Source organism: Microcaecilia unicolor, chromosome 1 (genome assembly GCF_901765095.1).
Source record: "Microcaecilia unicolor chromosome 1, aMicUni1.1, whole genome shotgun sequence".
Taxonomy (NCBI): Eukaryota; Metazoa; Chordata; class Amphibia; order Gymnophiona; family Siphonopidae; genus Microcaecilia; species Microcaecilia unicolor.
The window spans coordinates 382,758,304-382,770,490 of NC_044031.1; the positions used below are offsets into that span (position 1 = coordinate 382,758,304).

A 12,187-nucleotide genomic window follows, 5' to 3' on the forward strand; every position below is an offset into this window, starting at 1 on the left:
AACGTTTTCAACAGAATAAAGCTAGGGAAGTCTCCCAAATGATATCACACTCCTGAGGACTTGATATCCTGTTTGGTAATCTGTGTGAGAACATCAATGTGGTTTTAAGAGTCATTCCTCTGGCTGGCCAGGATGGGTGAGGAATTGAAGAGGGAAGCTCAAACTGGGTTTGTTTCTTCAGTGGCAAACTGAATTAAAAATAGCAGCAATGGAGAGGGACTTGGAGCAGACAGTATCCTCCTGCCTTTGACTCTGTAGGTTCAAGCATTATCCCTGCTTGTGACATCAAGTGTCAAATGGGAAGACAAATGGAGAAACCCATGTTTGATTTTTCATATAACATGATAAAAAGAATTTGAATTACCATGGATAGCACAGCACACAGATGCACTGGGTATTTAGAAAGCTACCTTGTCACCAGATTAGCACGTGGTCAAAAAGGGAAACTGGGCAACATGAAACACTGACAATCCTTTTTTAACTCTTGTCCAGATAAAATCACAGAGTGCTGCACAGAGATCTTCAGGTGATCTCTCTGGTACACAATGACTCGCCCATACAGTTCTAGGTAGAGCTCTCCTTACCTGTCCCACTGCCCGATGCACGGACCACATGCATTGGCAAGGACCACGCCACCCACATCACGCAGTACTTTGGCCTACAGCAAAGAAAAAAAAGCAAAGATATTTGCAAGCTTTCACCCTATTCTAAGAATGTATATTCAGTTATGAGGAATGAACTATGAGCACATTGGTGTGTGTTCTTTAGGAGTGTGAAGGTAGTGGTGGGGGGGGGGGGGGGGGCAACAACATTTTTCAAGTATTTCCTTACCAAAATACTTCTGCTGCCATGTTCCAGAATTTGAATTCTCCGTATTCTCTGATCATTGTTAAGCCCTAGAACATAACATCTTTTTGCTGCAGGTGACCAATCAGTACAGGCTACATAGTCTTTGTTCTACACAAAAGATGTGTAGTGGTTTGAAGCACATATTCTTACAGCTTAGCTACTCCATGCTGAAGTCTATTACTTTGTACTCCTTATTTATGTTCCACTTTTCGGGCTCTAGGGCCCAATATTCATGATTTAAGTGGGCAGAAGAGGCAACTGTCCACTTAAATCATACTCGGCAGTCATCCTTCCTGAAGAAATGCCTCTTTGAAAAAGCCTTCAATGTGCAACTAGCTCCTGACAACCATTCGGAGACTCACTAGCTTCCCCAGCAATATGGCTTGTTTTTACCTAAACTCAGATTTTATTGTTCTCTCTTCTACTTTCCTTTTTGACATGGCATTCTTTTCACCCTTAATATGTATTATATTATATTTGTACACCACTTTGCTATTTTGTTGAAAGGCGGTACATTAAACACCAATAAACCATAAACCATCCACCGATCACAGAGGTACTTAACTGGGCCGTGCTGCTGAATATTGGCACTAATCGGCCACATCAAATCCAGCCAGAGTTGGGGAGGAACCCAGAGTTACTCAAGTGCCAGCAATATTCAGTGCTGTGTCCGCATAGCTAACTGGGCATGTAAGACTGCATAAATAGCAATCCTAACTTTGCCCAGTTAAGCTGGTACCTGCATAACTTCCGGGTAATGGTTGGTAGACTGCAAAGGTCTCCCCCCCCCAATCCAAATCCCCTCCAATGTGATTCAACTCCCCACAACAACAACAAAATCCCCCACGACATGACCTTCCCCACCCATTACCGCTCACTCTTCAAAGTCCTCCCCAACTGATTCTCCTCTCTCCCCCCCTCCAAGGTAAATGAGCCCACCTTGATCTGATACACTCCCCTTCCCTAAAAGCAAAGGCCTATCCAAAATCCAATCCCTCCCCAGAACCTTCTAAATCTCAGCATACCCCCAACACCATCTAGGCCTCCTCTCCAATGATTCCTGCTAAGTTGGGAAGGGTGGGGGGATGGAATGAAAGGGTAGTTAGTCAATCCACCTCAACTTAATAAAGCCTGAATAATTGTTTGTTCAATGTATCCAAAATGCCATGTGCCCCTTATACCAGACTCAAACCCACATGTCCTATCCCCTCAAAAGAACTCTACAGGACCATCTCCTCCCAAGCCACAAGCCCAGTCTAAAACAGATATTTTCCTATTCAATTATCCTCCTCTGCAAAGGCTCTTTTTAACTTTTCCCATTCTGTTCATACCAGGGAGCCATATCTCACAGCTTCAAATATATTTCACTTTCTTCCATTCAGCATCCTCGTCTACACAGAGTGAGTGCATCGCTACTGCAGCTTTCTTGGGCTGCTTACAGTATTGCTGTATACTGTGCACTAGATGTTGCTGTAAACTTTCACCCGCTTCAGAGACTAAGAGCAGAATCTTAGAAAGGACATCCAATTCAGAATATGGACGTCCAAGTCTCAGGTATTTTAGAACATAATTTGAGGATGTACCGCCTGTTCTAAAATACATCTAAATTCTGGCTATGTCCAGCATGAACCTCCCTTTTACAAACTGAAAAATCCAAACTATGAATGAGGCAAAACAACGGACATGGATGTTTGTGTGGCAACAGAGGAACATCAATATTACAAAATGGCCACATAGACATCCATGTGAAGGAGTAGATTAATGGTTAGAGCACCCTGCTGAGAACCAGGGCAGTGATCTAGAGGTTGCCAGTTTGAGTCCCAGTGAAGCCTTTTATAATTTTTTTTTGTATTTTTTTTTTTAATTATGAGCCCTCCAGGGACAGGAAAGTATCTTCTGTGACTTCCTTTACTCCATTCAGTAGACAAATGCTCAATTGGAGCACCTTTCTATATCCTGGACGTGCCAAGCACCAGGTCTAAATACGGATGTCCATCTCTTCCAACATAGATGTTCTTTCCCCTTCTGCAATCGGGGCTGGACATCCATCTTTCATCCTCTCTCTAGTCCCATTCAAACCACTTCTCTTTGCCATATGGACGTACAGCAGTTTTAGACATCCATATTCTGGTTTATAAAAAAAAAAAATTGGGCATTTGGATGTCCATTCAATATCTAAATGTCAGTTTACAGACATCCAAAATATGAATACAGCTTCTAAAATAAGTACCTAAGATTACTAATTTAGCAGCACTCAAAAAGATTTTCTGGTTTGCTCTTAAATGTTTTATAAGATAATCAAAAGCTTGCAAGCAATACCTATAACCAAGTACTATATCACTCAGCTGATTATCAGCACAATCTACTATTTGGATATTGAAAAACTAAAGATTATTTTAAAATTTGCCTGGTAAAGTATTTAGAAACCCAAACGCAGTGCTTTTTACTATATGGAATATGCACTCAATATTTTACTCAAGTATATTTCCTTTCATGAAAGTCAGGAGCAAATGCCAAGCACTTCTCTCCACACTCAGCAACAGCACATATGACTCACATATCCATCCCTCTCAATGGTGGCTCGGATCTGCTCAGAGCCTGGAGTGATGGTGAACAGGGATTTGCACTTCAATCCATTAGCCAGTGCCTGTTTGGCTACTGCAGCTGCTCGACCCATATCCTCGTAGCTAGAGTTAGTGCAACTACCAATCAGACCTATGAAACAAAACAAAGAGGAGATGTAGCCATGTCAGAGGAGCAGTTCTCATGCTCTAAACAACTGTGGCTGTAGCCCAGTGTTTCCCCAAGTCCGGTCCAGGAGTACCCCTTACCAGTCAGATTTTCAGGCTATCCACAATTAATATGCATGAAAGATTTGCATATAATGGAGGCTGTGTATGCAAATCAAGTTTATGCCTATTCATTGTAGATAACCTGAAAACCTGACTGGCAAGAGGTACTCCAGGACTGGACCTGGGAAATACTGCTGTAACCCAAAGAACCCATAGGCTCTTGTCTGCACTTTGTTCTGCTGTATAGTATTACAGCAGAGAACTACTATATGCACTCACTGCATGAAGAAATCTACGGCATTTCTAACCAAGCAATTTTTATAAGGATTTTGCATTTTATTTATTTATTCATTCATTCATTCTGGATTTGCTATAGCACTTTAACTGTCGAGCAGGGCAAAGTGGTTCAGATACCAGTGTTGATTCAGTGTTCTCATGCTGGACCTATCTAGTCTTTTCCCTATTTAAGGGGAAAAAAAGATTTTTAAAGTGAGGAAAGTATATGGAGCATGGCTTATGGAATTTTATCATCCCCTCTGCAGGTGTGTGATGTTTGACCTGGATGAGAGGGTGCTTGAACACAGCACTACCCAAGCATTGTTGGTTTGGAGAATAAAGAACAATAAAATGAAACCAAGTGTGGTATGTCTAACCATTAGACATCACTGACAACAGATCTCAAAGGATGGATTTTACATTGTCCAATGGCAACAGATATTAGTTAACAGTACATATAACAACCTATTAAGAAAGTTATGATTCAGTTAATAGGTTTCACAGTAGAATTTACAACAAAGATAATAACACATGCATCTTAATAACTAAGAGGCAGCCCATCAGAATAGGAGTATGGAAGCACTGTGTGTGGCTGGAAAAGCATGAATTATTTCCAGTCTGTGTGTGTTTCTATGCAAGTGTGTATTTATTTATCTTATTTATAGCCTGCCTTGATCCAAAGCGGGTAACAGGTTAACATACATAAAAACTTACATGTATGTATGTGACAGAAAGTAAGAAAAAAGTGAAGTTGCTTGCCTGTAACAAGGTTCTCCATAGACAGCAGGGGGCTGCAGCCACACTCTAGGTTAACATCACTGACAGAGTCTTGTGTGTCCTTCCTCTAGCTCAGAAAAATCTGAATTTGACTTCTTTGAACAGGAGGACTTCTACTCCAGGAGGAGTAACCTAACTGTTAGTGCAGCCAGCTTTGATCCTGGCAACCTTGGTTCAATTCCCACAACTCTTCCTTGTGACCTTGGGCAAGTCAGTTAACCCTCCATTGCCCCAGATACAAAAACTTAGATTGTGAGCCCTCTAGGGAAACAGAAAGCACCTGCATAGAATTTGTGTAGCGCTGCATGCATCTAGTAGCGCTATAGATATGATTAGTAGTAGTAGTAGTAACATGCACGAGCGAGTTACCTGGGCTGCCTCATCAATCCATAAAAAAACTAAGAATGCAATGAAACTGGATATAATGTAACACTATCATGTCTTTCTCTTTTTTTTTCCAGGGGGAGTGGAGAGTGCAAATATGGCTGCATTGCTGTGTGTGGAGAATCCCTGTTAGAGGTAAACAACTTCACTTTCACTGTAAAGCAGCCAGGAGAACTCAGGCACACTGAGGGCCACTTGAACGCCCCCTCCCCCATTTGCTTTTCTTTGGGTGGCCCGATGGCGGTCAGATGGGCAGAGGAGAAACAGATTGAGTCAATTATCAACAGGTAAAGAGGTAGCATAGATTGTTTGGCCAAATGCTGAGTCTTGTGCTGATGAGTGGTCTAGGTAATAATGTTTAGTGAAAATATGCACAATAGCCCATGCTGACACCTGGAAAGTTCAAGATCAATCAGTACATCTACGTAACGAAAAGACTCAACTGGAGAGACCCAAGATCCAAAAAGGATCAGGTCAAAAGCAGGACAAAATACTACAGGCTATTGTCTTATCTGAATTTAAAACTAATTCATGGGTACAAAAACACTTAGCAAGTGAATCCAAAGAGATCTGGCATGGACCAAGATCAATAGCATCAGGATCAATTGAATTCAATAATAAATATCTGTATATGTGTAACATGAAATGTCATGGTCCTCGATAACAGTGGCCAGAGGACATGAAAAAATGAATAACAAGGATAAATTTGAGCCCTGTGGCATCCAACGTTTCAAAGAAAAAAACCTGACATTTTCAGATGCAACTACTCTTTAAAAAAAAAAAAAAAAATCCACAGTTTGAACAAGAATTAAACCACTTCAAAACAATACCTGAAATACCTAGTTCTGACAGTCTTGACAAAATAAGAGATCAATAAGATCAAAGACTGCAGATAAATCTAAAGAACAGCCAATGAGATCACTGTCAAGTTTTGAAAAAACCTCATTAAGCTCTGAAGTCAAAAACAGTCTCGTACTATGATATGAACAGAATCCTGATTGCCTAGGATGTAATGCCAATACATTTTCAACATATGAGGCCAGCTGTGAGTAAACCAATTTTTCAGTTAGCTTACACAAAAAGTACAGATTAGATATTGGTAGATAATTGGCTGGCAAACCAGGACCTAATGTAGATTTCTTCAACACCAGCTGAACTATAGCTGTCTTCCATGATCGAGGGACTTCCCAATTGACAAACTATGGGTTATAAGCTAAAAGGAAGCAAACCCTGGTAAGGTTAACTTCAACTAAGAAGGTGGTATTGGATCTAAAGAACAAGTTGTCAAACTGATACACGTTAATACCTCTGAAAAAGAACACAGACTAGGAAGCTGGAAAACAACCAGTGTCGAAGAACCTGCACATGCCAGCATACTCTCACGAGTCTCCATCACCACAACAATTTGTTCAGTTGGACAAACAGAAGCTTGCAACTCTGAGATTTTAGAACCAAAACAGTGGGCCAACTGGTCAGCTGAGGGCATATCCCTAAATGAGTTTCTAGCAGCAGTACCCAATAAATCTGTAAATATGAAAAAAAGATCTTTAGAAGGATTAGGAGATATCTGGTTCATAGAAAAAGAAGAATAAGAAACAGAGGGATGAGATAATACCAAATCTAAAATATGATCTGGGATGTGTGGGAAAGAGGACAAACTACACCAAATGCAGTTCTGAGAGAAAGGGGAAAGAAAATGAGCAATTCTAGGGTGTGTAAGGGCATCAGTATGAATGTTAACATCTCCCAGTGTAAGAACATTTGAAAACCAAACCGCTGCATCCATCAGTGTTTGAAGGCAGTTTTCCTAAGGTTAAAGATGATTAGGAAAGAATATGTGGGAAGAGAACCTCCTCTCCAATAACACACACAAAAAAAAAACAACATAGTGGCTTAGCTAGTAGGCATAGTAAATAATGATAGAGGGTGCTTAGACACACATTATACATGTTTCCATTTTCTTGTTTAAATTCTCTTTATTAACCAGATAATAAATCAAATTACTAACAGTCAAAACATGAACAATGTCCATTAACTATACCATGGTCTTGTTGTGTAACAAATATGACTTCCATTGCTGACAAAATCTGATGTTGCTTATATTATTGATTTTATTATTACACCCCCTTCCCACCCCCACCTACCTTTTACCAAGAATAGTACATAGTCCTGGGACTGACTCCTATAGCCATCCTGAGTTCTATTGCTACCCTTCTTCCTATGCCCCTCCTAAACCCCCCTTCAGCACCCTGCCTTACAAACTGATATCATTAAGGGCTTTTTTAATTTTAACTAAACCACACTAGCAATTCCTGCGCAGCAAATGAGAGGAAGCCCGTTCAATTCATGTGGGCTTTCTCTTATTTGCCGCACCGGGAATCTCTAGTGTGGTTTAATAAAGGAGGCCCTAAGTCTATATCACATACTGATTCCCCCACTATCATTCCCATAAGAGGGTGAATTCTCTCCCCATTTGATCCGTTCAGTCTCAGCCCATTAAGCACATAACTTTGTATTCTTGGTAATAGCACTTGTATATATGGGTCCCATATTAGAACAAAGAGCTTTTGTCTCAAAGCATCAACTGATGATAGGCAGCGACTCTTATCTTTTCTGCACTGATAAAACTTATTTCACCAGTGCAGAAAGGATAGGGTCACTCCCTACCCAGTGTTGTAGGGTTCTTTTCTTTCCCTACCAAACATACTTTCCATGTTAATAAGCATGGTCCCTTTTCTGATAGTCTGTCAAGAGGTATGCCCTCAGATGTTCTCTGAGGTTTTGTCCTAAAGTCTACTCACATAATTCAATACATCTAATTTAAATTTTTGGTTTAAATGACAACACCGGAAGGCAAGTATCAACTTGCCTCGAGCTAAGCAGTATTTCTGACAAATCTCAGTTGCTACACCCTGGCTTTATATGCTTGGCATTATGTAAAGTAAACACAATGTATTATTTTAAATTGATACTCCCTGAGGTTTAATCCCCATACTAAGGTTCGTATATGCTCTACTGATTTACTTAATTGAAGGGATCCCACTTCTAAACCCAATTCTCATTCCCAGTTCCTTGTCTGGAGCATTTTATTAAGGGATCCGGTTAAAGCCCCTTTAAAAGGAGGTCTAATATAGTAACATAGTAAATGACGGCAGATAAAGACCTGAATGTTAAAATAAACAATAATAGGGCTGCTCTCTCTCCCTGTCTGGTTCCTCTTTGAATCAGAACTCCTCCAGAAGTAAATCATTAGCCTATACTACTAATTAGGCTAATGGGCAGTGAAGGTTGTAGAATGCCTTCACTGCCCCTTAGCCCATATACAGTATGGGCGAAAAATAGGTACCTCAATCCACTCTATAAAATGCCTTCTTAGCATCAAATCTAATGAGCAGAGAAAGCATTTGATTATTCCCCATATATTCCACAGATCTTAAAATTTGGTGTGCATTTTTTTATCAGGTAGCATCCATGCATGAACACAACTTGTGGAGGAGTGACCTAGTGGTTAGGGTGGTGGACTTTGGTCCTGGGGAACTGAGCTCGATTCCCACTTCAGGCACAGGCAGCTCCTTGTGACTCTGGGCAACTCACTTAACCCTCCATTGCCCCAGGTACAAATAAGTACCTGTATACAATATGTAAGCCACATTGAGCCTGCCATGAGTGGGAAAGCGCGGGGTAGAAATGTAAAAAAAAAACCTCACTGTTGGTCTGGAAGGATGTACAATTCTAATTAAGAGAACTAGTCATTCACTAGTATTTATTTCAATAGTTTTGGCCTTCAAAAAGGTTTTTGTAGCTTATGACACCTTACTAAAGGGCCAACAAAGTGCTCATGTGCTTTCAGAACCTCACATGTTCTTTCTTCAGATGGAGTGGCTCCTTACATTTTTTAGTCTAATTACAAAGAAACAAATGGTACAAAAACTGGGAGAGTGTAGAGTGATCAAGTGTATTGCTCCAAGGTCACAAAGATGTGTCAGAACTGTCAGGATTGCTTTATTATTTCCTACACAACATGAATTGCAGCTTTGTCGTTTGGAACTCATCCAGAATACAGCAGTTGGGATAGTGGTTGGTCTTACAAGTTTGGAATCATATTACCCCTGATTTCAAGTAGCCTATATTGATCACCAGTGTTATTAAGGGTTAAATTTAAGACCCTAGCTGCAGTATTCCAGGTGGTGTTGGAAAGCCCCTCTATCCATTTACTAAATTATTTAGTTTACTAATCAGTCAAGCAAGAACACCTTCATTACTCTCAAAACAATGTTTTGTATTCTATCTATTAAAAGGCATACACAGGACAGATACAAGCTTTATCATGTGTCAGACCTGAATTTCAGAATTATATTCTGCAGGAGTTGAGGAAAGCAGAGTTTTATAGTATTTGGTATGGCTTTTAAATAGGGACTAATACATTATCTGGTGTTCTTGTTAATGTTATAGTTTGTATGTTGGTTATGTTTAGAATTTGTATATCAAAACAGGTTAATATGTCATGAGCCTAGACTGGGCAAATGGATACGAATTTGAGGTATAAACATGCATTACCATGTCCCAAATGCAACACATACTATTGACTTAGGTCAAAGAGACACAGTGTTAACCAATTATATCCATCTGCATGATAACTGAATTAATTTCCATTCATGGAACAAAATTAAAATAAACTTAACAAAACTTCTTACCAACTTTGATGTCCACAGGCCAGCCCTTCTCCTGCGCGACGGAACCGATCTCAGATACAGGGTTAGCCAGGTCTGGAGTGAACGGTCCATTTATGTGTGGTTTCAGCTACCAGAAAACAGAATGTTACAAGCCATTAGAGACTAGTCTTATCTACTGTGCATCACCCATCTATATCATGCTACCAAGAATCAAAATCACCAGCAGGAAGGAAGTGACATCAGCATCTTGGATGAAAGTCTGGAGTGGAGGCTCCGTCCCAGCATTTCTACTATCTTTGATCATAGTGCTTACCTTCATGATACTTAATGTTTAGCTGGAGAGTTGAGCTCATTTGGAGATTTTGCAGAGCTGCTGCTTGGGTTTCAGAGGAGCACTATTACCTGGGTTGCTGACAGTAACTAGGACCACAAGGCCATCATTTATTTATTTATTTGGATTTATTTACCGTCTTTTTGAAGGAATTCATTCAAGACGGTGTTCAGCAATGGCGCCAATTTTGTCTGACGACTACAGCACAAACGTGGAGGGTGTTAAGCTGCCTGGTCCTGAGTGAAAACTACATCTATGGATAGATGATCTTAAAAATGTATTTGGACTGGTCTGGCAGGAGGTTAAGATAGAATTGGAAGACATTAAAAGGGACACCTCTTAAAGTGTATCAGAAAGAGATGGAAGAGCGAGTTGTTCAATGCGAAGAGTGTCTGGATGTAGTACAGGACAGTGGACACCTCTGAATTTGTTCATAAAGATATGCAGGCGCTATGGGAAAAGGCAGAAGACCTAGAGAATAGGCCCTGCCGAAACAATACATGTATGCGGGATGTCCTGGAAATAGTGGTCTATGAGGATTGTGTCTTGTGATCCAGCAGCTTGGGCAGTTTATTGTGGCTCAAGATGGTGAGGCCTTGGATTCCATCTGTGTCATGACTGATAGGGCTCATCATGCATATGGGCCATCGGGACAAGCAGAGCTGTGACATAATTGTCTGTTTACATGATTTTACCACCAAGAAGCATATATTATCCCTGGCTCATAGTAAAAAAGTAGTATGCTGAAAAGTTATAAAGATTGAACTGTATCCGGATTTGTCTCCAGTCATGCAGCAGAAGAGAAGGGAGTTTAGATGAGTTACAACTTTTTTGAGGTTTGAGTCCATTTGTGATAGACTCAATTTCCCTTCGAGGTTGCTGTTCACGGTGCATGGAGAACATCATAGAGTGAAAACAAAAGAGGAAGAATGGAAGCAGCTGATTGAGTTACCAGTGCCTAACACACCAGAGGAGGTGCGTGGGGCACAGAAAGGCCCTAAAACCAGTGTAGCTCCCTCGGAGAAATGTTTGGATAAAGGCCGCAGTCTCTCTCACTTGTTGGGCACTTCTCAGCATACTGCACTCAATAAATCAGCTAAAAGTGGTAGACAGACTGCTGTGAGTGTTCCCTGAGAGGTGGGCTCATTGTACCATCTTCTTTTGATCTACAGGGTCTTTTCTATACTTAGCACTGCAAGTTGTTAATAAAAATGCATATTTCATTTGATTAGTTTATTATTTTTTGCATTCTTTGCTCCGCACCTGTTATTTCTACAACATTTTATTCACTCTGTATTTTTGTTAAGTATAGCAGGTAACACAATAGTGTGGGTATGTGTGTCATGAATAAGTGACTCTGGGGTATTTGTTTCCTTTCTTCTGCACTTGCTGTTAAGTAGGGTTAACTCTGTTAGTTTATAAATTGAGAGGATGTTGAGACGCTGATGGGTACAACCTCATTGGTTGCTAGTCACAACTTGTGTGGTGGGAAGAAGGTTGCAAGGGAGGGGGTGGGGGAAGGCGATTGGCTTGGGCAAGGGGTGGAGTAGGGTAGAAATGGTGGGTTTAAAACTTTTGGGAGCAGTTGGCTTATATGTTGCTCTATTTAAATATGGGTAATACAACTTGGAAGATGGGTACCTTTAATGTTCGGGGCCTCAACTCCCCTAGGAAAAGGTCCCTGATTTATAAAGAAATTTCTGTTTCTACAAGAGACTCGTTTCACTATAAAAGGGAGCTAAATTGTTGGGCTATAGGATTTATTCTCAAATACATAATTGTATTTTTTTTTTGGGGGGGGGGGAATGTGGTGTCTCTTATGATACATAATAATTTAACTTTTTCATTAGTGGAAGAGGTGCAGGATGGAGAGAACAGACTGTTGCTTCTGACTGGTGATTTTTGGAGCTCGAGGGACACTTTCGAACGGGGACGCCCATCTCTAAGGGCGTCCATCTCTGAGGACGTCCCCGTGAAGGGGCGGGGCATTCTGTATTATCGAAACAAGATGGGCGTCCATCTTTCGTTTCGATAATACGGTCGGGGATGCCCAAATCTCCACATTTAGGTTGTCCTAAGAGATGGTCGACCTAAATGTTGAGATG

At 40.7% G+C, this 12,187-nt stretch overlaps 1 protein-coding gene across 2 annotated transcripts in view; it reads right to left on the reverse strand.

Moving 5' to 3' along the window:
* Positions 1 to 12,187, reverse strand: part of ACO2 (aconitase 2) — a 175,711-nt gene that overhangs the window by 46,206 nt on the left and 117,318 nt on the right. For both annotated transcript variants that reach the window (XM_030210349.1, XM_030210356.1), the window contains exons 9-11: positions 9,773 to 9,878; positions 3,407 to 3,564; positions 585 to 658 (exon numbers count right to left, since the gene is read on the reverse strand). In XM_030210349.1, the coding sequence (XP_030066209.1) occupies positions 585 to 658; positions 3,407 to 3,564; positions 9,773 to 9,878 (338 nt within the window). The remainder of the gene's footprint in view (positions 1 to 584; positions 659 to 3,406; positions 3,565 to 9,772; positions 9,879 to 12,187) is intronic.